This window comes from Argiope bruennichi, chromosome 10 (genome assembly GCF_947563725.1).
Source record: "Argiope bruennichi chromosome 10, qqArgBrue1.1, whole genome shotgun sequence".
NCBI classification, from domain to species: Eukaryota; Metazoa; Arthropoda; class Arachnida; order Araneae; family Araneidae; genus Argiope; species Argiope bruennichi.
Window position 1 is genome coordinate 72,853,812 of NC_079160.1, and position 24,444 is coordinate 72,878,255.

The 24,444-nt window shown below is 27.7% G+C and overlaps 1 protein-coding gene across 9 annotated transcripts in view; it reads right to left on the reverse strand.

Moving 5' to 3' along the window:
* The window catches only part of LOC129988041 (spondin-1-like), a 265,373-nt gene extending 244,343 nt beyond the window's left edge, over positions 1-21,030 (reverse strand). For 2 of the 9 annotated variants that reach the window (XM_056096128.1, XM_056096127.1), the window contains exon 1: positions 20,595-21,030. In XM_056096128.1, the coding sequence (XP_055952103.1) occupies positions 20,595-20,811 (217 nt within the window). In that variant the 5' untranslated portion in view covers positions 20,812-21,030. Of the gene's footprint in view, positions 1-2,581; positions 2,976-20,594 lie in introns of those variants that run through there. The other 7 variants (XM_056096132.1, XM_056096134.1, XM_056096133.1 and 4 more) reach the window with 5 other exon arrangements.
* Between the last annotated feature and the right edge of the window lie 3,414 nt (positions 21,031-24,444).

The window sequence follows — 24,444 nt, forward strand, 5'->3', positions numbered from 1 at the left end:
TAAATACAATTTACTTACAAAAGCATGCAACTAACCCAAAAATAATTTAAATCATCTATTGATAACGTTGTCATGGCAACAATCAGAACAGAATGCGCATGCGTGAATTTTCTTCGCCAGTTACGTAACGCAAATACGTGATTTTTTCTACGCCAGTTGGGGTAACGCTATGCGGATTAGAAATTTTTAATTTCCTTTATTCTGTTTTATTTTAATTCAAAAGTACTTCAGAATGAATCTGAAAGATTGATTCATTAACAATGTTTAATTTTAAATGCATCAAACATTAAGAAAATAAACAGAACCGATTGAAATAATCCGCCGAAAAATTTTAACCCTAGCCTCATTACTGTTGGGAGAAAAAAAACTGAAGGCTTTCTCGTTTGGCGCTGGGGATAATGGAAGATTTTTTTGGCGGAAAAGTTGGCGGTGGGGAAAATGGAAGATTTTTTTGGCGGGAAAGTTAGTTTTTAATTAATAATTAAAATTCTAATTAAAAATTCGAAAAAAGAAACCCCAGGTGCATATTCCCAACCTCCAAGGTATACATGTACCAAATTTTGTAGCTGTATGTCAAACGGTCTGGCCTGTAGAGCGCCAACACACACACACACACACACACACACACACACATTGAGCTTTATTATAAGTATATAGATTAAAGAATATTCCTCAAAAAATGTTCGCAATGAATCATTTCATTTTTTTAACCTTTATTACGATTGATATAGATTCAGTCACATTTTACTTCGCCGTTTAAGAAGAATAGAATGAAAGCTGTTATAATTGTCAAAAAATTCTACTCCGAGATTTTAATTATTTTGGAGTCTTGTCAATCATTTCTATTTGCTTTTTAATTCGTTGTCAATAAAAGAATGTAAAAATTATTAATTGAATCAAAATCATTTCCCAGTATATTTTAAAACCGTCATTTGCTTGCAATATGACAGAAAGACCGTTATCATAATGTTGTTACGATCTTTTCGAAGCTTTTCGATTTTAGTAAAATGATTCGGAATTAGATCAGAGCCTTCCAAAACAAGAGTGAAATACTTGATGATAATGATACTTGATAAAATTCTTGATACTTGAATTATCATGTTTCCTTATTTAAGCATACGAAAAAATTAAGTAGAATCATAAATTAATTATGAACAAAACACAAACAACAATTTATCGAAAGAATATTTTCCAATAATTTTCAAAAGCTGTTTAAATATTTAAAAGGCATTCATTTTCAATGAAATAAAAACCAATTTATCACTCGCATTACTAGCCAGTTTAAGCCAGTTCAAAGGATAAATCTGCTCTAAAGTATATTAGAGCAGTTAATTTACGAAAAAGAATAAATTTTCACAGCTAAACTTTAGTGTTGTGACATTTAATGAATAATCTATGAAAAACAATTAATCTTCGGAGTTAAAGTAAACTATTATTACGCTTTGAATCTATTCTTTCATGATCTATCTATGAAAAAGAATAATTTTCAGAGAAAAAGTGTACTGGTATAACATGCTTAAATTATTCTTTAATGATTAATGCAAGAAAAAATACGTTTTTGAAATAAAAGTAAATTGTTCCGACATTTTGAAACTATGCTTTAGTTATTAATTTATGAAAAAGAATACATTCCAAGAGTTAATGTAAATTGTTAGAATATTCTGAAGCAATTCCTTAACCTTTGTTAAAATCTCAGAGTATATGATATGATTATGACTTCATTTCAAAAACCCAGAATCTTACCATGGAGTACAATGTCGAAATATAAATGATTTAAATAATACAGGTTTTTAACCTGAAATATATACGAAAAAGCGCACACATACATTTTCAAATAAATTTCATTATGAAATATGCATGTTGAGTAACATCATTTCATCAAATTAATGCTTTCTCTACTATTTAAAAGAACAATTTCTTTGTTTCATATTAGAAGTCATTCAGTTCAAGAACTGGTTGTGCATATGTTTATCTTTTTTAAAATTTAAAGTGCAAAGAAAATAAGGTGGATAACTTAATAATGATTTTTCACTTAATCTTTCAAATAATTAATTAGACCAAGTAATATGATTAGTAGTAGGAGTTGAAGTTAAAAAGTATTAGAAAAATAATACTTCTTGGATTGAGAAAAATTATGATAGTCTGTTCAATTATCCAATATGCTATCAATGAAATTTTTACTATTTCTTTTATGTGTGTGAAAAATTCATAAACATTTTTATTTAATGTGTGTGAATTATATTTTAATGAGATCTTGCTATAAGCATTCGATTTATTGGTCAAACTTTATGAAATTTTTTTTTATCAAGATATTGCATGGTTTTAAAAAGTTAAATTAATATACTGTCTTAACATTAATATTTGATTTAGTTTAAAATTTGAACTATCTGACTTTTATGAACTTACAAATACCAAATTTTAGAAAGTAAGAAATCGCAAATTCTGGTAATATCTAGACATTAACCCTACTTGATCTATCCGTGCAACACATATCTCATTTTATTTCAAAAAATCTTTTTTTTTAATTGGATCTCGAACAAATGGGTTTTGAACTTAACCAGTGAAGAAAGTTCTATCTCACCTGTATATAGTTCACCAGGTACATACTTCTCTGGATTCCCAGATATTTTGATGTGGAATCCGTTATCCCCTGCTACTTTGGGGATGCTGACCCCTTGGGGGGTTCTCCTGCATCTTCCGGGGAAAGTCTGAGCGATCATGCGGGTCTCAGGTTCAACCACTTCGACGCCCCGGCAGCAGGCAATCATCGCCCACCCCACCAAAAACAGACGATACATTCTTTCTTCACCCCACTTTGGACAGTCTCCGAATAAACAATGGAAATAGTCAGAAACAAAAATTTTGCAGACGATCCCAATTGATAAGGCTGCTAGTGCAGACGATACTCGCCACGTGCAAACGATATTTTCCAGTGGGACGGAGAGAGCTAGAGGGGAAAGACTGCTCTCGATGGATTCGCCGAGAGTTCTGAGCGCGTAGAAGTCGTCTGCGCGGTGGCGGTGGGGGACGAGGAGTTTGTCGGTTGTTGCGTCACGGAGAGGCTTGTTGATAGCACTAGAGGGAAGGTGGGGGTGAATGTTCGAGAGGATTTATTCGAGGTCTACATGTTCGAAAAGAATTGGAAAACGAATATGAGAGACTGTCGTCTGTCAACAGCAGGGCTGTCGGCTTGTTTCAGAAAATGTTCTTGGTTAAATGAAAAATGGTATAATATGTCAAAAAAAAAACAAGGTAAAATTATATTTATTTATTTTGAATATACCTTTTAAAACAGAATGGGCCTCCTTTTATATAAATAATTGCACATCGTGAAGATATTTGACCATATGCAAGTTGCGTGGTATACTGCACAGGTATGTCAGTCAATTGTCAAAATACAACAGACCGACATTAATTTTTTTAATTTTTCTATTTTTTCTTCAAGGAAGTGTCTATTAGTTATCTTTGTTACACAGAAACATTGTTCTTTAACATTAAATTTTTAAACATCAAATCACTTTAAGAGCCAGAGAATCAGAAGCAATTTCCAAAAAATAAGATATTTTAATAGCCTCACACTTGTTCTGCTTATTATGGCAATCTTTGTATTGTATTGTATTATGCGCCTTTCAAATGAAGATAAGTTTCATAACATGATAGTGCTATTAAAAATTGAAGTACTCTTTCTTCAAACTGTATAATTCTTTCCCTGCATTTATAAATATTTCTTCTTATTTCTCATATAAATTGCACAGATAATAAATAAAATCTTTCAAAAAAGAAATGAAAGAAAAATCAAACTGTTAATATCTGATGAAACAATGAAAATGGCTTAGATTTGAAAATAACAATGGTTTAAAAGTATGAAAAACAGTGTTTTAAAAATAATTTGCACAGTGATTAAATTTGCATATTTAAAAAAAAAAAATTTGGAATTACAAGAATTAATTTCATTCAATAATATTTCCGGCAGTTGTGAGAAAAAGTCAAACTCAATTTATTTTTTTACTAATAAAAATTCTAATTAAAAAAATAACTCCATGTCGCATACTCCTACTTTTCAAAAGCTTATTTGCATTAAATGTGGTATATCTATATCAGATTATATGGCCTGTAGAATTCAACATATCTCAACACATACCTATTTTTTACTATTATTAGTGGAAATAATTATCAATTGAATTATGAATCTACTGTTTATTTCAGATTTTTATCAAGGACTAAAAATTAAACTTTCCTCTTCATCTGTCTTCAAGTGTACATCTATTGCTTATTCCTGATTCTTATCATGGACTAAAAATTATCACTCTTCATCTGTCTTCAAATGTCCATCTATTGCTTATTCCTGATTCTTATCAAGGACTAAAAATTAATTTTCCCTCTCCATCTGTCTTCAAGTGTCCATCAGCTGCTTATTCCTGATTCTTATCAAGGACTAAAAATCAATCTCTCCTTTTCATTTGTCTTCCAGTTTCCTTCTATGTGTGTTAAAAATGGATTTTATTACGATGTCGAGTAGAATATTTTCTGTTATAAATCAAAAAGAAGTTTTTGTTTCTTTTTCTAGAATTTTAATTATAAATATGTAATAATGGACAGAAAGATATGGACACAGCCACTGCAGTACAAATTAAAGAAATAGTTATTGAAAGAATGAGTTACTAAAGGGATAATATAAATTTGCATTAAAAAATTTCAGTTTCTAATTATTTCAAATATTTCTTTGTCTTTATACATTCTTTTCTTCATTACTATTTGATAAATAGAATTAATGAGTGGTTATATGAAGTGTTACATCTGCTTTGTGTTCACAAAGCAGATGTAACATTGAATACAGCAGTTGGCCAGCTGCCAGCTTTCTCGAACTCTAAACAAATGTCGCATAACTCTTTCTAACTCTCATCGGTTCAATTTTGTTTAAAACAGAATAATAACAAGATATTTATTACATTTGAATATACATGTAATAATAAGAATGAAATGCATGATTACTCCCAGTGAGTTTAATTATTTTAATGACATTTATTTCTATCATTATAATTTCTTCTCTATTTTTCGTGTAGTTTCTAGTGCGGAATTTGCAGCAGCAATATAGGATATCGGTTAAAGAGGAAGGCATAAATTTATTAATTGAAAGAGAAAAAAATGGCTCCTAGATCTGTCCAAATGTTTCTTAAATTACTAGCACAATTTAATCAAACAAATAGTATTATATATGAAGAAGAACACAATTTAATTTTTTTAAAATCTAATAGCAAAAACAAATATAATAAAATAGTAATCTTATTGTTACACGGAATGCTCAAAATTCATGTTTTGTTTTATCACAGATTTCTATTTAATTGGACCAGTTCAACGTTTACTTTTTTTGGTCAGAAATGTATTTCTTGCAACTACTGGTAAAATCAAAAACTTTTTTCATAAATGCAGAGATTAAAATTTTAAAGTCAATGATCCTTCGTTTATTAACAAAGTGTTTACAATTCCCTTCGCAGAGTGTAAGCCCTGACTTATAAATGAAAATTATTCTTGTCATTTAAGTGAAAAACAATATTTTTGTTGGAAAAGTAATATGATATATAAAAAAATGCAAATTAAAATGGTAAGTTATACTTGAATGAGCTGAAAAAAGGTTATTTCTCTTAAAAAATGTTATTAAAGAGAGTCTTCGTCACTTTAATGATGATATAAATGAAATTGAATAATTAGTAAAAATATATAGTTATGTTGTTTAAGAAAGGTTTATTAAAGAGTAATGCAAAATTAACTATAACTCAGTAATGAAAAAAAATTTAAAAACTCTAATTTCATGAGAAGCAATATCGATCCCTTATCATTTTTTCCCCTCAATATGCACATTTTATTTCTTAGTGTCTCCCATAAACCACCAAAGATAATTAACATGACATCTTATAATGTCTATGTTGATTTACCTTCTTGACAAAGCATGTTGAATTCGATTCAAACAATGAATATACAGTGATCCAAATTATCGTTAATGTGTAACAAAACTTTTAAAATTCCTTTTTTAGATTCATATTTCAATCCTGTCTCAGAGTAACTTGCAAGCCAGATATGAAAGTACTCTAATACTGCCATGTAAACTTTTTCCCATGTTCGAAAGTATTTAATAAATATGGAAGAAATAATCTAAACTTATAAAAGGAAATAAATCACAATTTTTGAATTACTGGCTTTCATTTGGATAAATTTTGAAAGTAATCTCTGCGAGCAAGATATTGTGCTAAATAAGAAATATGGTATCGGAGAAAAAAATATTAGGTCCCAGGAAAAAAACCATTATTTTTTTGTTTTTATTGATGTTCCTATTCTTTAGTTATACTGAATTTCCGGAATGATTATATGTTAACATTTATTTCTTGTAGCCCGCATGTACTATGTTTATTTGGTGTGTATACACTGACATTTTAGTTTGACATGTTTGCTCTAGACATCTGAATGGAAGCATTCGGGATCTCTCAGTCAAAAGAAGCCCTGATTTAACAAGTCAACCTAGAAATTGATGGTGACATTATTTTGGGATAACGGTGGAGAATTTTATAGACCAATTTCGAATGTGGACGCCTTTAAATAAGCTGCAGAATGGGGGTGAGATTTACAAACAGTTTACATGGTTGATGGTTTTCGTTAGATTCGTTATGTAAACGTGCTGTTTAGAAAACAATGCTAAGGCCATTTTTGAGACAGACCTCGTCATTCTGAACCGCGGACAGATAACGAGGACTACACTGAAGTTTACAGTCCCTCGCATACTTTCCTCACCACACCAACGAGAGCCTCGACAGATTTAAAGGGCACTAGACCGGCTTACATGGAGGTCCACCGATTTGAATTTGGAACCTTCCATTCTGGAAATTAAAACTTTACCTCTATGCTACCGTTACCTTTATTGAAAATTTATCATGGGGTCAATTTATCAAAGGTTACATGTAGAAAATAACAGCTGCATAGAAAACAGATGATGAAAAATTGCAAGCAACACATGTGACATTTTAAATACAACCCTGACCTAGCACTTTTGGATTTCTCGCTATTGAACGATAGAAAGGTAATCAAAATGGGAAAATGTTCCCAACAAAAAGCAACCCATTCCTTTTGAAAAGCTGGTATAGTTGGAAACCTCTAAAATTTCCCCGTCGTGCATTTATGTCATTAAAATGTAAATGGTCGAAGTACAATTTCATGAATTGATTCCATTTTGTATGAAATTTCCAAAGAACTAACGAACTAAAGCTTCTTCTTACAAAAAGTCATTTTTCACTGCTCGCCATTATTGAGGTACATTAAATTAAATATATTTAAATATCCATAAATATGAAATCTATAAATTTATAAATATAAAAAAATAATGAATTTATTTTGCATTTCGTAAAACGTATGAATATTTTTCTCGTGTAATATCCACACATATTTTTTAATCATAACGTCACAATTCATAGATCCTTCACGGGAAATTAAAATCATTAAAGAAAATAATCTATATTCGTGATATAGGATTCTTTTCCTTATTTGATAAATTTTACAAAAAAAAATTAAATAAATTAAAAAGTGTCAAAAAAGGAAAAGTGCAAGGGAATTTGTTCCTCTCTTTCTGCTTCGTTTCCATCTCCATTGAGAGCACAATTTATGTGACGTCAGATTCACGTAATATCGCGGCATAGTTTATAAGATCAAATAAAATCGAAATCGATTTTGTAAAGTAAGTACCATAGTTATTTTGTTCTCTCTACATATGGAAACATAAACATAATATTGAAAGCTAGACATCGAATCAATATTTACATGCAGACATTGAACAGAAATTTTATATTATTAATCGGCAAAAAAAAAAAAAACGCGCGCGAAAGATGACACGATAAATTCAGTAAAAATGCTCATTTCAAGTTAAATGTTAATATTTCGTATCTATTGTACACCAATGCCATGCAAGGCGTTTTCTGGTATGGCAAGATTATAAGAGAGAATGCCATAAAGTTTCGGAGAGACCACTTCCGGTGATTTTACTGATTATAGTAGTTTCCATATGAATACTTCTATATTATTAAGTGAATAAGTGTTAAAAGTAGTCTTAATATGTTAAGTAAAAAGAATTAAAATTAAGCAGTAAATGATTACATTCTCTTAAATAAACATTTCTTTTTTTTTATTTCATTTTTACGACTACATATCAGCGTATATATTCATGTTCTTTTCGAATTCTCGAATAATTAATCGTTTGGTGGTTTCATATTTTGAAATGACAGGAAATTAATTTAGCTGCTTATTTATATAACTTCAATATACATTTATTATTAAAAAAACAACAATTGCCCTTTTCTGATAGATAACTTCAACTATTTAATTATACTCGGTCGTTACTTTATTAGAATTTTTATTCGAATCCATTGCTTTGTCTTTAGAACATAAAAAATATTAGATTCTCTTTAATGAAGTTAAATTTTTAAGAAAGTCATTGTTTTTGGTACAATTTACAGTTGCTTCAACACACGTTTATTATTGAAAAATAAATCTGATTCTTCCTTGTCAATAAATAATTTCAGATACTTATTTGATTTTTTTTCTCTGCATTAAAATTGTATTCGAAAGTTAAATAATACTGGTTTGCAAAAATATTCCAGACGAGCTACTACAATCCTCGCATTTCACTTGAACTTATCTCTTTTTGTTCTTTAAAGAAGCTTCGTTACATCAAAATAATAACATTGTAGAAATTAGAAAAGAGTTAAAGAAATACTTTCAAATAATTAAAGTGGCATATTTTTTTTACACTCTTCTATAATCTCAGTTCATCTTGACAATGGCTTGACGAAAAAAAAAAGGAATAAATACAATAATTAATTGCTTTATCTTTAAAATATAAAAAATGTGTCACTCTCTTTAATTAAGTTAATTTAGGTTTTAAGAAGGCTCAGACTATGTTTTTTCAAGGAATAAAGAAAACTGTCTTGAGTGGATGCCATTTTCTTTGTGCGCTAATCTTAACTTATCCTCACATATAAAAAAAGGATTAGAAAAAATATATATAGAATTTGGCTCTATCACTTATAGTCGTCTCAACATAAATTGAATTCCTCAAACAAAAAAGAATCCTTTTTTGTTTGAGGAATATCAAATCCGATTCATCAGATTTTTCAGATTATTGAAAACCTGTACTCTCGTATAAAAGATAAATGTTTTAGTGCAAAAGAAAAAAAATCAAATAACACAGAAATTTTCCTTCGGTTTTCTTACGTAAGTGTAAAATTTCTTACTAAGCTCAGAAAATTGAGTATATTTTTGGACCTTTTCCATTTAACTTATGTGAATATATTCGGGATGAATTTTTTGAAACGCGTTAGAAAATAATTACATTTTTGAATATTTACATTAAAATGATTGAAGAAACACTTAATAAACAAAACTATATCAGTTAAAAGGCAATTTTTAATTGAAAAAAAAGGGACTTTTTTTGGCTATGAAGAGATATAAAGCAAACCTCTTCTAATTTAGAGGTTTATCAAGGGATTTGCTTAAAACATTGCAGATAGCTTAAGAAATAAATTATCTAGTTCCTGAACATAAAAATTAAACTGTATTTCTACCCATTATTTAAATATTGGGATTCGACTGATAAATTATACGAAATTTTTAATTTTTTTCACATTATGAAGCACTAAAACGATTATAAAACATTTCTAAATCAATAGATTACCTATTGCATAGTTCAAGAACTGTAGAAAATATTGAGAAATTATTATACCAAATTTGAATAAAAATGTGCATTTCATTGTAATTTATGAGGGGGTTTATTTGTAAGAAAATTCTATCAAAAGTTAGAATTTGAGAAAATAGAATCTATAAATGTAAAATAAGATTGAAGAATATGAAAATACAATATAAAAATAGTGTAACTTTCCAAAAAACAGACTTAGAAAAATAATTCTAACAGTTTTGCAAAGAAACTTTTTCAAATATAGAAAATATCAAATAAACAAAAAAAAATCTCAAAAAAAAATTGAACATAGTCGCTTGCCTTAATTCAATATGTCCAAAATTATAAGTATAGCTCTTCAACGTGCTTATTATCTTCTTACTTTTTCATATATGAAGAGAAAGTATTTTAATCGTCAAAGAATCGGTTTTGAAAATCCTTAACATTTCTGACTTTCCTAAAATCAAAAAACACATTTTTTTTTTTTGAAAAACCAAACCAAAACCAAAAAACACATTTGGTTTTTATCACTCGAACTGTGAACACGATAACACAAAAGTTCCTTGAGCTTGATGCAATTTGGCGTATGGACTTTTGATCAAATTTTCAAATTTCTATCAAATTTTGAACGAAATCTACGAAGTGGAAATTTATCTGTTCAAGTGCAAATGAATATGATAACATTAAAATATAAAGAGTTAAATAGATAACGTAGCTAAATAGATAGATTTGGTATACAGGTTTAGCATTTGAAATATAGATCTTTATCATATTTTCACCAAATCTGTAAAGCGGTGATGTCTCTCAGAATTTAACGACAATGCTGTCACTGTGTTCGAATCATACGAACTATGACCGCCTGTCTTCAGTTAGGGAGGAAGTAGTTCTGTTGTGGGCAAATCATTATATCAACACCACTCAGTGGCGGATATAGGAATTTTGCTGATCTAGAAAATTTACATTATAAGATCCTTCTTTTAATAAACCTATCAAATCAATTAGTAACATCAATTTTTCTCAACACATTTGTTAACACGATAAATATATAATTTAGGCTAATTTTTTTTTATTTTATTAAATTTATGAAAGTATATTTGTTTATATTTATCCGCTATGATTCCCGACTTACCGACATCCTCGTTTGTTCTCAGTAATATCTAATAACTAAGCAAATGCACTAAACATATAGAGACCCGACAAATTATACTTGATAAAGAGTTAATATTATTATAATATTCCCTATTTCGGAAGAAAGAAATGGAGGAAGAAATTTATTAATTTCTAGTATAAGAAGTATAGAGAAAGTATAGTAATTGTCAGAAAATCCGAAGTCGAGATTTTGACGAATCTCAAGGTTTCTTCATACCTTCCTGAGTTCGAAAAACACATTTTTTGGAAACTGTCCGTCAGTCGGACTGTGGCAACCATAACAAAAAAAGTTTGAGCTGAAATTTGGCATACTGTATATACGGTCTGTAGTGAAGCTTTATAAGTCAGATATCAGCTCCTGGACAGGAGTGATCACTTTTGTCTAGTGGTCATGTTACTAGGCTATGAAACCTAAGGTTGCGAGTTCGGTCCTCGCTATCTACAGGTCTTTACACCAAATGTTCAGATTTCTATCAAATTTTGAGTAAAATCTGTTCAGAAGAAATCCGTCTGTCCGACTACAATTTAACAAGATAATTACAAAACTAGATACATAAAAATTGGCTAGATACATAAAAATTGGTGCACATATTTACCATGTATAGTTGAGACATATGTTAAATTTTAAGCCAATCCAACTACTGGTTGACTGTCAATCTCTACCTTCAGCAACATGATAATCCCCAAACGCAATGGCTTAAGTGTATCAAATCTGGAATGGGATTTTGTGACTACAAGAACAGTTTTGTGTCAACTTTTTATTTCAATTGATTGAGGAAAAGATGTCTAAAGCCCAAATTCGATTTTTGGATACTATTAACCTAATGCCAGGGATTAAATTCAATAAAAATGCTCAATTCAAATCAATAGTTAATATTTATAACTATTGCACTCTAGTGTCATGTAAGGCGTTTTCTGGCTAGTCACGCTTATTAAAGAGTATGCTAGAAAGTTTTGGGCAGACCTCTCCAGCGGATTTTAAGTAAATGATTGCATAATAAGTAATATTCAATTATAATATTTTTAAGTAATGGCTTTAATAAGTAATATTTTTTTTACAAAAGATTGCAGCTTTTTGAATTTTAAATCCCTGAATCGCGAATTTTTCAAAAACTTGGTATAGTTTTATAAATTTTGATTCAATATTCAGTCATAAATGAGAAACCCAATGAAATGGTTGTTGGTTACATAATTCTTAAAGAATTCCGAATGTAACTGAAAACTTCTACGATATCCAATTGTATAATTTTTTTTAAATATTCGGCGGACTTTCTGAAATTTGGGCACATTGGAAAGAAAAACAATTCAAATTCATGCCAGGTGAAAATATGCAAGCTTGCCAAGAGAAAATGTTCAACCACAAATACATTGAACTATCTAACCACAAGCCGATTTTTATCGATCTTTAGTTACATAATTTTTCCACCCCCACCCCAAAAAATAGGACAATGTATTACAAAATTCAATTTGCAAGAGCATTTGACGTATGACATGTGATCATGAATTAACTTCATTTAGCAGGAAGAAAAAAAAAATTTCAAGCATAGCAAAAAATAGCTCATTTACATTTGAATGCATACTTCAAAAATATTTGCGGAGCAAAATTAAATAAAGAGTCGCATACAAAGAAATGAATTCATTTAATCAAAACAATTTTTCTGCAAACAACTCGAAAAGATTCCAATGGCTTTCATCGCATTATTAATTATATCTTTGAGGAAATTTCATTATTATTCAATAAAATGATATCCGTATTGACTTCAAGCTAAATCAAACAAAAGGCTCTTTATTATCATTATGTTCTGTGAAATGTGTTTCAAATGCACGTCATAATTTACATACATATTCAGCTTTAGGACAGTATAATATTTTTATCAATCTCACCAGTGTTACAGTGATAAAACCTTCACATTTTTACATAATCTCTAGTAATGGAAATGAAAAAAAAAATACAATTAAGAGAGTAAGGAATTTAAGGTAAATTTATAATAAGTTAGATAAACCCAAACAAATATTTTGAAAAAGCGTATTTTATAAACGCACACATTTTTTCCATCGTAGAAATTCTGTATTACCGTTTTTCTCGATATTTCTAAAATCCTTTGCCATGAATATTAAAAATTTAAAAAAAAACTTATTGCTTAATTTGAAGGAACTATAGTTTTTATTTTATGAATTGCTTGAAAAGCTTAAAACTCATTTAAGTTACCTTTAATAATAATAATAATAATAATATCTAGTTTAATAACCGAAAATTAGCTTCACAAATTTATTATATCTCAACCGTTATATATGTATGTTCCTAAAATAACAAGCATGGTATTTTTATATTTTCTTTTAACCTTTATTCACCGAATTATTTTACCATCAATTTTTGAAATTTACAGAATGAACCCAGGAAGAAAAAAAACTCTTTTAATTAAAATAATTTAATTATTTAAATTAATAATAAAGATTTTTAATGTTATTTTAAGTTGTTCTCTGCTGTTTTGCATTGGAAATATGTTCTTCTTGCTCCTTCGAATACTGTTAGAAAAATTAATTATATTTTAAAAATATCAGCCGTATTTAAACGGCACTTCAGAGTACTATCGATAAATAAAGGGTTAAAATTCGTTAAGTTATATTTTGGATATGAATACTGGACATGAATATTTTTTAACATTAACATACACTTTTAGCAGTAAATATTATAATGATATTGAATAATTTTTGGTTAGCTGCCAAAAAATGATAAATATTATTTATTAGTTAACTGCAATTATCACTCAGAACACAGCTTCAAATACATTTCAAGAACCATACTTTATTATGCTATTATAAGAGATTTAAATAATAATATGCTCCTTAGAGCTTTTAATACTCCCATACTTCAGTTTAATGACTTGTAATATTACTCCCGAGAGAAATATAACCTAAAGATCTTTCCTAATGAAAAAAAAATGAAATTGGAATAAATTAATGGACATTCTTCACCAACTAGAAATTAGTAACCATACATAACACCTTGAATAGGAACTTTACTGCACCTTAAAATTGATCTTAAAAATATTTAAAACCTTAAAAATTACAGCACCTTAAAATCAGTTCCTAAAAATTACAGCACCTTAAAATCAGTTCCTAAAAATTACAGCATCTTAAAAACTGCATTTAAAAATTACAGCACCTTAAAAACTGAACCTAAAAATTACAGCAGCTTAAAATTGATTATCTTAAAACCTTTAGAAATGTCTTTTTAATAAGATATTTCTAAATATTAATCATATAATTTAAAACAATTCTAAGCGTAGCTCAAAAAATACAAGATATATATTCAATCGGATTGAAATAAAAATTCCTAGCCAAATGACCGAGAAAATATTTCCTTGAGAAGAAATATGTATCTGTAACTTATACCAAAAGATCGAAGAATAAGAAAAAAACCGCAACCTCCGGAGAGTTCCTACAGGGGCATCATAAAATACATATTTTACCTGAAAGTAGAATATATATTTCTGGAAGAAAGTAAGCGACCGCACTCTACGGAGAAAAGCAGGAAACGGCTGAAAACGGACGGACTTTTCTTCGAGATAACCCTAACCAGAGGAGATAAAAAAAACTCCGGTATTCTTTAAAAGAAAACCCTCAACGGGGGAACAATTGACAGGATAATCCCGACCTCCATAAATCCCGAATATATGGCCGGGGGAAAGCTGGCTTTCTTGATGCTTTTCGTAAGAATCGTAACGAGTCGGTTCAACCGTTATTTTACGATGGTTGCCTCTTACCTATGTCTCTGTGTATCGCCGAAGTTTAACCCATGTGAGGGATGTATTGTTCAGTTGATCGTCAGATAACTACGAAAGTGTAGTGTTACGGAAATCAATTCCCTTCCCAAAATGATTGATTTGAACATCTAAAGAAGGTTATTTACTTAAATGTATCTCCCTTTTCAGAGGCGAAATTTAAAACCTATAAATTTCCTATTCAATCTGCCAATTTTATTCATTTGATACTTTGATGTAATTCTATGCAAATTGAAGAATTTTCAGCTTTGGCTTCAGCTTTCGTTTCCAAGTTAGCTCCAATTTTGTCGAAGATCTGTCATCAATATAAGGCGGGCGATTGCCACATTTGATACAAAGGGTCAAGTACCGTGCCGCTAGTGTGAAGTGGAAATTTGGATGATAAGGCACTAGTACAAATGCCGTCGTTGTCATCTGATATGGTTATTTTGAAACCATGGTTATCATGTTTCTTTGAAATGGAATGCTAATATAACTATAAAAAAATACAAATAAAAGATATTCTTTCATATAGAAACATTTAATGTGCGAATCGGTAAAATATAGTGTCTTATGCTCACTTGTGGAATTATGAAGTAATAGAAAATGAACCGAAATTTAAAAAAAAAAAAAAATTCTTGGAGAGTTTTATGATCGTATTAGTTTTGAATGTTTTCAAAGCTTTATGATATTTGCCGAAGAAGTGTCCATTATCGCATCCGTTATGCACGACGACTGCCCAATAATTAGAAATGAAATTAGACGCACATTGGCAAGTATATTTTTTTCTTTGGAATACATGGCAATAAATCAGTGTTCGAAACTTGCGGACATCAGTGTGTTATAATAAGAAAGGTGCAAAAAAAAAAAAAAAAAAAACACTACTACAATTTGGCAAAAACCGAAACGCAATATTAAGAATGAAATCCTGCTATAAGAATAATCTGATAAAAATGTGAGCACATTTCGAACATTAAATATTGACATTGCAACCCCAGATGGCATTCTGAACTTTGCTGCCTCAGTGACCTTGTGTTTTTCAAATATTTCCGCAATAATCATATTCTGCGTTTGAAAATATAGTTCTTCTATGAATAAAACTCAGACTATGTACCAGGGTTCGATGCACCCAGTGACGAATTGAACATTTTACGTTCCTAGGCAATGCACGTTTGTGACTCTTTTTATACCCTCTTGCGCTGTAAATTAATTAGAAAAAGTGCGTATAGTGACGTACATAGTTAGTCATCATAATGCAATAGATAATAATGGGTTAATTTCACATTTCATTGCATGTTTAGCATGTTAATGATTTGTTTCAGTTTTTAATAACTTTGTGAAAACAGATTTTCGTTTATTTATTTAATAAAACTAATATTATACAAAAAGTAATTAAAATGATAAAATTCTTCGAAATTAAATGTGATTAATAGTTAATGATATGCTTAATTATAAATGTAATCATTCAATTATTATGAAAGATTATAAAGAAATAATAAATTTCAAGCAAATATAGTAATAAAATTTATTGTTTTATAGAATTTTCCAAGTGAAATATTTCATAGATAATTATTTGTTTCCTATTATAAAAAAGCAATTATTTATACTTTAATTAGCTATTTTAATAATTCAATTTCTACCCACACATTGCAATATTGACACTAAATTTTTAAAAAAATGTATTTCTTAAGTTTTATTTATTTCACAATAAGTCAAATAAAAATTTTGCAATCGATCTATCCTGCGATTATCTTTCAACTCAGCGGTATTAGGTAGCTGTGTAATCTAATATGAAATCCGCCACTTAGTATACCTTGTTGCTTCCTTGTCGCAGCTATCCTTTTAGTGTTGTAATTTGTGTTTTCATCAATTTATTTTTGTAATATTATTTTTTGGTATTTTTAAAATGTCAGTTTTTATATTATTTGTCTTTATATATATATATATATATATATATATATATATTTATGTCTTTTGGGTAGTATTCATTGCATTTATGTTAGTTATATATTTTTTTTGTATATGCTTATAGTTTTAAGTACATCGTTTTTTAAGTAGATTTTTTTAACCTCTTTCAATGATTCAAATAATTTTTAGGTTAGTTGCATGCTTTTGTAATTAAATTGTATTTATGTTAGTTATATATTTTTTTGTATCTGCTTATAGTATTAAGTACATCGTTTTTTAAGTAGTTTTTTAAACCTTTTTTCGACCGATTATTTTAAGCGATTCATTTTATTTTCTTAAAGTTTGATGCATTTAAAATGAAACATTGTTAATGAATCGATCTGTTCATGATGAAACTGAGAAAATTTTGTTGACAAATTCTTGAGATATTACATAATTTAAGAAAGATATTCTTTAGTGCCCATAAAGTTTAAACGCTCAGTGACTCTATTATCAGTAATCATATTATTAAAAAAATGCTTTGTTTCAGTAAAAAATATTATTATATTAATTGCAGTTTAGTCATTTCCATTTTAATTTTAAGTATAAATTCTACCAGAACTAACAGAAAATTAGAGAGATACATATTATGTTATGGCTGAAGGACTTTATATTATTATGAGTGAATTACATGACCATCAAAATTTGAAGCTTTAAAATATTTGATGAAGAAGCTATTAAAGTAGGAATTACATAAAATATTTAATTATTAAAATTTTAACGAGCATTTAGATTGGCGAACCGGCTGGTCGCCAAAGGCGGCTAGTATTTAATAAAGAACCATCAGTTAAAACCCTCGATCCTTATTCTATAAAATACCAGAAAGATGCTTAGATTAATTCAGAGCTTAATTTTTTGAAGAATTTAATCACTCAGAAAGAGATGGTTTTCAGATTTTGTAAAAATTAGCGAATAGAAAGTATTATAAGAAATTTTTAACATGTGATCATATATATAAGGTTTGTCTTTATATTGTTTTCATTTTTTTATATTTCGGTTAGATACTTTTAGAGATCAACATTAATTATTTTTGTTTATTATTCCTCTGTGAAGTAACTAATATACAATAACTAAATAGATAACTTCTTGATGATAAATAATATGAGTTCCTAATTATAAGAGAAAATATATTAGTCTCTTTATTTATAAAACGTTTAGATATTTTCTGACATAAGTAATTTATTCAAAAGATTTAAAAGGATTTAAAATAAATTGGATGATTACAATCAAAAACCAAAATTCTAAATATAGTATAAATGGAAATCCAGTTTAGATTATTCTCACATAAAGTATTGAGTAGTTCATATTAAAAAAAGAAATGGAATAAGTTGAAAAATAACTTTTTACATTTCACTTTTCTTTGTCTAACGTTTAATTTTCAACTTACTTTTGAAAATAATATGCTTTTTAATGCAACCTTTAAAAGGGAACAACTGTTTATAAAATTCAGTATGGAATTTATTCATTTTAGAAAATACTAATAACGCTATATTTAAAAAAAATATATATGTTTCTAAAATTTCAAATATTTGAATTTCCTAAATTTGTACGCCCATAGATTTTAAGATGTTCTCTTGTTTAATTAGTTTTATCTTATTTTTGTTTTTAATATTTATTTTCATTTTATTTCATATAATTTTCCTCATCCTATTGTATAAGTTATATTTAAATATTCATAGTACTTTTCTTAGATTTCAATTATTAATTAATAAATATAAACTTTTAAAGACGACAAAATTAATTTGATATAGAAATGATATTAGAGTCTTCGAATAAAAATAATTTGGAAAGATAAAATAATGAATTAAAATCGTTTAAATAGTAAATAAATCATAAACAAAAATCCAAAATTTTGATTAATCGATTTAAGGTACTGAACATAGCATTATTTATACATAATCGTTTTAAAATTGTGATAAAAAAAAGAAAGGAAGAATTCTTATGATTGGAATTTGTACATATGATATGTGTAAATCATAATCAATTATTTAATTTTCAGTATGTTCGTTTTTCCAAATAGTCATTAAATTTCTTTCCTTCTTTAACAACATAGAGATAATTCTTAGAAAATTTTTCATAAGAAATTCGTTGAATTAAATATCATGTAAATAAAATAATTCTGAATTTCAAATGATTATATTGAAATCTCACTAATGAAGTTCTTGTACAAGAATTACATTTTTCCCCCTTAGATGTTACGAGTTTGTGAACTAGAAGTGAACGTTTTTATTATGCAAGATATCAAAAAAAATTCTAAATAAAATAATGTATTAAATTTAAAAGAAAAAACTTAAGTGATACAAACGTTCCTTACAGTTCTATCTTTGGATTAAACAAAATTATCAAATAATAAATAGGACTTTTAATCTTCTTTTGTTATAAATTGAGTTCGTAAAAATAGGATTCATTAAATCTTTTACACTCGCAATCCCTTTTCAATAACAAAAAACTTTCGCAACGCTGAATCTTGATAGAAAATTTTAATGAAACGAAGTAAGAATATTTAAGAATAATTATCTGGTAAATATAATGGCAAAGAATTTTTAACCTATTTTTTGATTAAAAATTCTTTAAATGAAAAAAGTATATTCAAACTGTTTGGGTTCAGACACAAACAAAAACAATATATGATAATTTTTAACAAAATAATCAAAAAATAAACAATACTTTTCATTTTCTTTTGTTATAAATATAATTTATAAAATTGGATTCAATCAATCTATCGCATTCGCTCTTTCCAATAACAAAAAACATTCACAATATAGAATCTTGGAAAAAAATTTTTTAGATGAAATAAGAATATTTAAGAATTATTATCTAGAAAATTAAATGGCAAAGAATTTTTAATCTATTTTTTTCGATTGCAAATTCTCCAAAAGAAAATAAAGTATATTCAAAAAGTTTTTGGGGCCACATTATTTTTCTTTACTATTTACAATTTAAGAAATCATCGCGATATAAAAAAAGTAAAGTTCGAATGTAAATTTTCTTTTGTTATTACTGAGTTCGTAAAAATAGGATTAATTAAATCTTTTATGTGCGCAATGTCTTTCTAATAATAAAAGAAACTTCCTCAACATAGCAGTTTGAAAGAAAATTTTTGAAAAATATGAAATAAGAATATTTAAGAATAATTATCTGACAAATTTAATGGCAGGGAATATTTAACCTTTTTTTAAACTATTTTTATTACACATTCTCTAAATGAAAAAGGTATATTCAAAATGTTTGGGGCCACATTATGTTTTTTTATGATCTACAAATTAAGAAATCGTCGTGATATAAAAAAAATGTAAGGTTCAAATGTAAATTTTCTTTTGTTATTAATGGAGTTCGTAAAAATATGATTTATTAATTGTTTTATGCATGCAATGTCTTTCTAATAACAAAAGATTTTCGCGCCATCGAATTCTTGAAAAAAAATTTATAAAAAAAGAATGAAATAAGTATATTTATGAATAATTATCTGATAAATTAATGGCATAGAAATTTTAACCTAATTTTTTTCATTAAAAATTCTCTAAAAGAAAAGTATATTCAAAATGTTTGGGGGCAACATCATTTTTCGTTACTATCTACAATTTAAGAATTCGTCGTAATGTAAAAAATGTAACGTTCGAATGCAGATTTTCGTTTGTTATAAATTGAGGTCGTAAAAATAGAATTTATTAAATCTTTTATGTATGCAATGTCTTTCTAATAACAAGAAATGTTCGCAACATAGAATCTTGAAAGAAAATATTTATAAAAAAGAATGAAATAAGTACATTTAAGAATAATTATCTGACAAATTTAATGGCAGATAATTAACCTATTTTTTGATTTCAATAGGTAATCTAAAAGAAAGAAATAATATAATTGATCTAAAATAAAAAAAGTATGTTCAAAATGTTTGGGGGTACATTATTTTTCTTTAGCTATCTACAATTTAAGAATTTTTCGTTATGTAAAAAATATAATGTTCGAATGTAAAAATTTTTCTCATGCCCAGAAGTTTTGCGAAGACGGATGAAATCGCTTACCTGTGTAAAGTTCGCCAGGAACATACTTTTCCGGATACCCAGAAATTTTTATGAAGAATCCGTTATCACCAGGTTGCTTAGGGGCCGTAACACCAGGCGGTATTCGCCGGCACCGTCCGGGAAAAGATTGAGGGAACGAGCGAGGGTCCGTCTCTAATTCTTCAATGCCCCAACAGCATGCGATAATCGCCAATCCTATAATCAACAGACGATACATGTCTGTCAAATCCACTTTTTAAAAAAAATGCTTAAAAATAATCTCCTAATGAAACAATTTCGAATGCAGACAATGCGAAAGTAAAAATATTCTTAATGCAAACGATTTTCCTCCACGTGCAAACGATGTTTGCTAAGAAGAATGGAGAGAGCTTTAAAGGACCGCTCTCGATGAATCCTCCGAGAGTTCTGAGCGTGTAGAAATCGTCTGCGCGAAGAAAAGATGTCGAGTTAGCAATGTTTATGATCACGTGAAGCCCTGTTGATAGAACGGGGGGAAAGGGAGAATATTCGAGGCCTGCATGTTTAGGTAGAATTAGAAGGCGAATGAAGGAAAATAATGTCTGTCATCTCTAGAAATTTCATCGAGATATCAAAATGATGACTGAAGAAGATAAAGATCAGTATTGCATAAATGGAGGATTTCATATTTGTTTATTTGTAATGTAAAATAATTTTTATTTGTAATATTTTGGCCCCATTTTTTTATCACGATGCTTTATTTATTAATTTAAATAAACGAAATTGGATTATTTCAAACGGTGTTTTGACGGTTCACAACATATTATTGGTATCATATTTTAATGTCCACTTAGTTTTTTTTCATTCTGGGAAATTTTGCGTTAAAACTATTTAATTACTTTGTACATACTTAGTAAACACTTAATATTATCAAAATTATATAATTTATTTATTTTACGAACTAAAACAATGCCTATCAAAAACTTATAAGATTTGAAAAGAATTTCAACCTAGAAAGTTGATTTTTCAATTTAAAAATGCTCCCGAGTTTAATTATTTTAAAACAATAAAAATGAGATTTAGAAATTGTAATTTATGCTATTATATTTCAGTAACTTTTTGGAAGTAGCATAAGAAGCATTAAAAAAGAATAAACATGCATTTAATAAAGAATTTAAGAAAAAATGTTTGATTCGTGGAAAATTGTGACAACGAATATTTTTTTTAGATTGGCATGTTTTTCAATCGAAGAAATATTTTTCTGCCATTCAAGTCATCATTGAAGACAAAATTATTACTACATTCTAAATTGTTTAGAAAATATGACATGAGAACTTTTAAAGTAGTAATTCTGTGAAATATAATCACGCAGTTAATTTAGGCTCAGAAAGTTACATTTAAAAATATTTCTAAAAAATTCTAGACCTTCCTCTTTTTTATTCTGAAATCTCGTGCTAACATATTTCTTTGTGAAAGCGGAGATGCGGTCCGTGAGGTAAGTCCGCTTCTTGAACATTCATCGGCAGCTATTACTTTGGCTACTTTGGAATACCAAAATAAAAATTATTTCGAGCATGCTGCTCTATTATTTGTAATTTAGAATTTTAAAATTGCTTTTAATTCCAACCAAATTTCAAGTGGGAATCGGGTAGAATTTGTTTAAATTTGAAACCATCGTACGGATTCGTCATCCCCTGAAGCAGAAAACTAACAGACTAATTACTCGATGGAATAATAAAAATCATAAAAGAAATCTGAAGAAATTAAAAGAGCAAGAATCAAAAGATAGAAGCTAAAAATAATCAGCAACTGCAGTAGCGAATGTCCGACTAGACAGATTGGGCACCTATCTAGGGCAGCTTGGATGCTAAGGAGCCACAATTTAATTATTTTTTATTAGCTTAGTTTCTAAATTAATTTGTAAAAATTCGAAATCTGCTAATTACGAATTTAAGGATAGTACTGATATTTTGGCAAGAATAATTGTTCAGGTTTCTATTTGTTTCATTACAACTATTTAGTTAATACAACATTTATAAGTAGCAAATATCTGGTAAAATAATTTTGAATACAAACGAGGATGCCACTTAATCGTGAATCATAATAATAGTCACAATAAAATAAAAAAATAATCGTCTGCATTCTTATACAGTTTTTGAAACAAAATATATGTATAAAATAAATAATGAATGTTAGAGATGTAAAATTAAATTGACGAGAAAAGAAAAATACTATATAATGTGCACTACCTAAGGTCGCAAAATGTAAAAATTCCACCACTGGAAACTAGTAACATTGCTACTATTATCATTCATCTTAACATCAACATTTATTTTTTTAAAAAATCTTTTATATCTCTGCAAACAATTACACATCAAAACATCAACAGAACCATAAAATCATAAATGAAAAGTTCCGAGAATTCCATTGAAATTAAAACTTATATTAAAATAAATTTTTAATGAAGACAAAAAATCATATCTTCGAAAACAGACGATTTTTATTAACATAATAAATTAAGAAACTCATTCATTAATATACAAAAAAAATTCAACTTTTCGAGACTTGTTTAAGAAAATAGAGCTACAATGTTCGTAAAATTATACAAAATAATTTTATTTGAAAGAAATTATATCAGATTTAATTCAATTTTAAATCAGCAATTACTCATATATATATTTCATTTTCATTTATTTTAGATTCGCACAAAGTGTATACAATTTAACAACACAACTAATGAATAGATTTATTTCTATTAATTTTAAATTCAATAATAATACATTCATTAATAAACGTAAAAGAAAAAAAAATGTCTTTTCAATTCAAATTTTGTTTAAAAAATAGTGATCCAATATTGGTTGAACTATTCAGAATAATTTTATTTAAAGAAATTAAGTCACATTTTAATTTAATTTTCAAATTTATAATCATTTTTATTTTTAATTTTCAGTTTTCTTAGATTCATGGAGTAAGTGAACAATTCAACAACAAAAATGATGAACCGAATAATTGTTAACATAATTGTTCTGCTTTATTATTTAGATTACCATAATCTAGGCAAATTCAGTAGGTACTTCCAACTAGATTTCAACCTTATACTTTTAACAGATAATCTCTTTTGATACGATTCTCACGTGATTTTAATTCTGTGTATTAAAAAAATATTTAGCAAGCTTTATTTAAAATCATATTTAAATATCGTATCAATTTTTGAAACGAGTTATTGGCAATTTTAAAGTCTTCAAACTAATAAATTGAGGAAAATAGCTGGAAAATCAGAAAATAAAAATTAAACACAAATTTAACTAAAAATAAGCAGCATAATTGTGTGGTTTATCAAAATCTCACTATAAAAAATCCGTTATCCACATTAATTTTACAGAATAGATTATGGAACTAAAGATCCAGATAAAAAATGAGACCAAATATTATTAAAATTCAATACTCTACTTACTAAAAAAATTAAACATTTTAAACAATTTAATTGATAATATTTATAGGCAGATTTCTTTTCTATAAATTGCGGAATGTTCAAACCCTCTACAGACAGATCATTTGATGTAGAGTTACGAAATATGGCATATTGTTACTTTCTTGAGTTGTTGATTCTCAATCAGAAAAGATGTTCTAAAATTTTATTAATATTTAAATATATGGATAATAAATATGCATTTAAATGTAATTTATACATAATACAAACATTGTTCAAACCCAGCAACTATATTATATATAAAATTTATACTAATATTGAAATTTTATTTATATAATTATATGTTCTAAAACTTTATTTAATATACAAATATATAAAAAATATACACTCAAATACATAATATATATAAAGTTATACATAATATAAGCATTGTTCGAAACGCTCTTGAGACAAAACATTTAA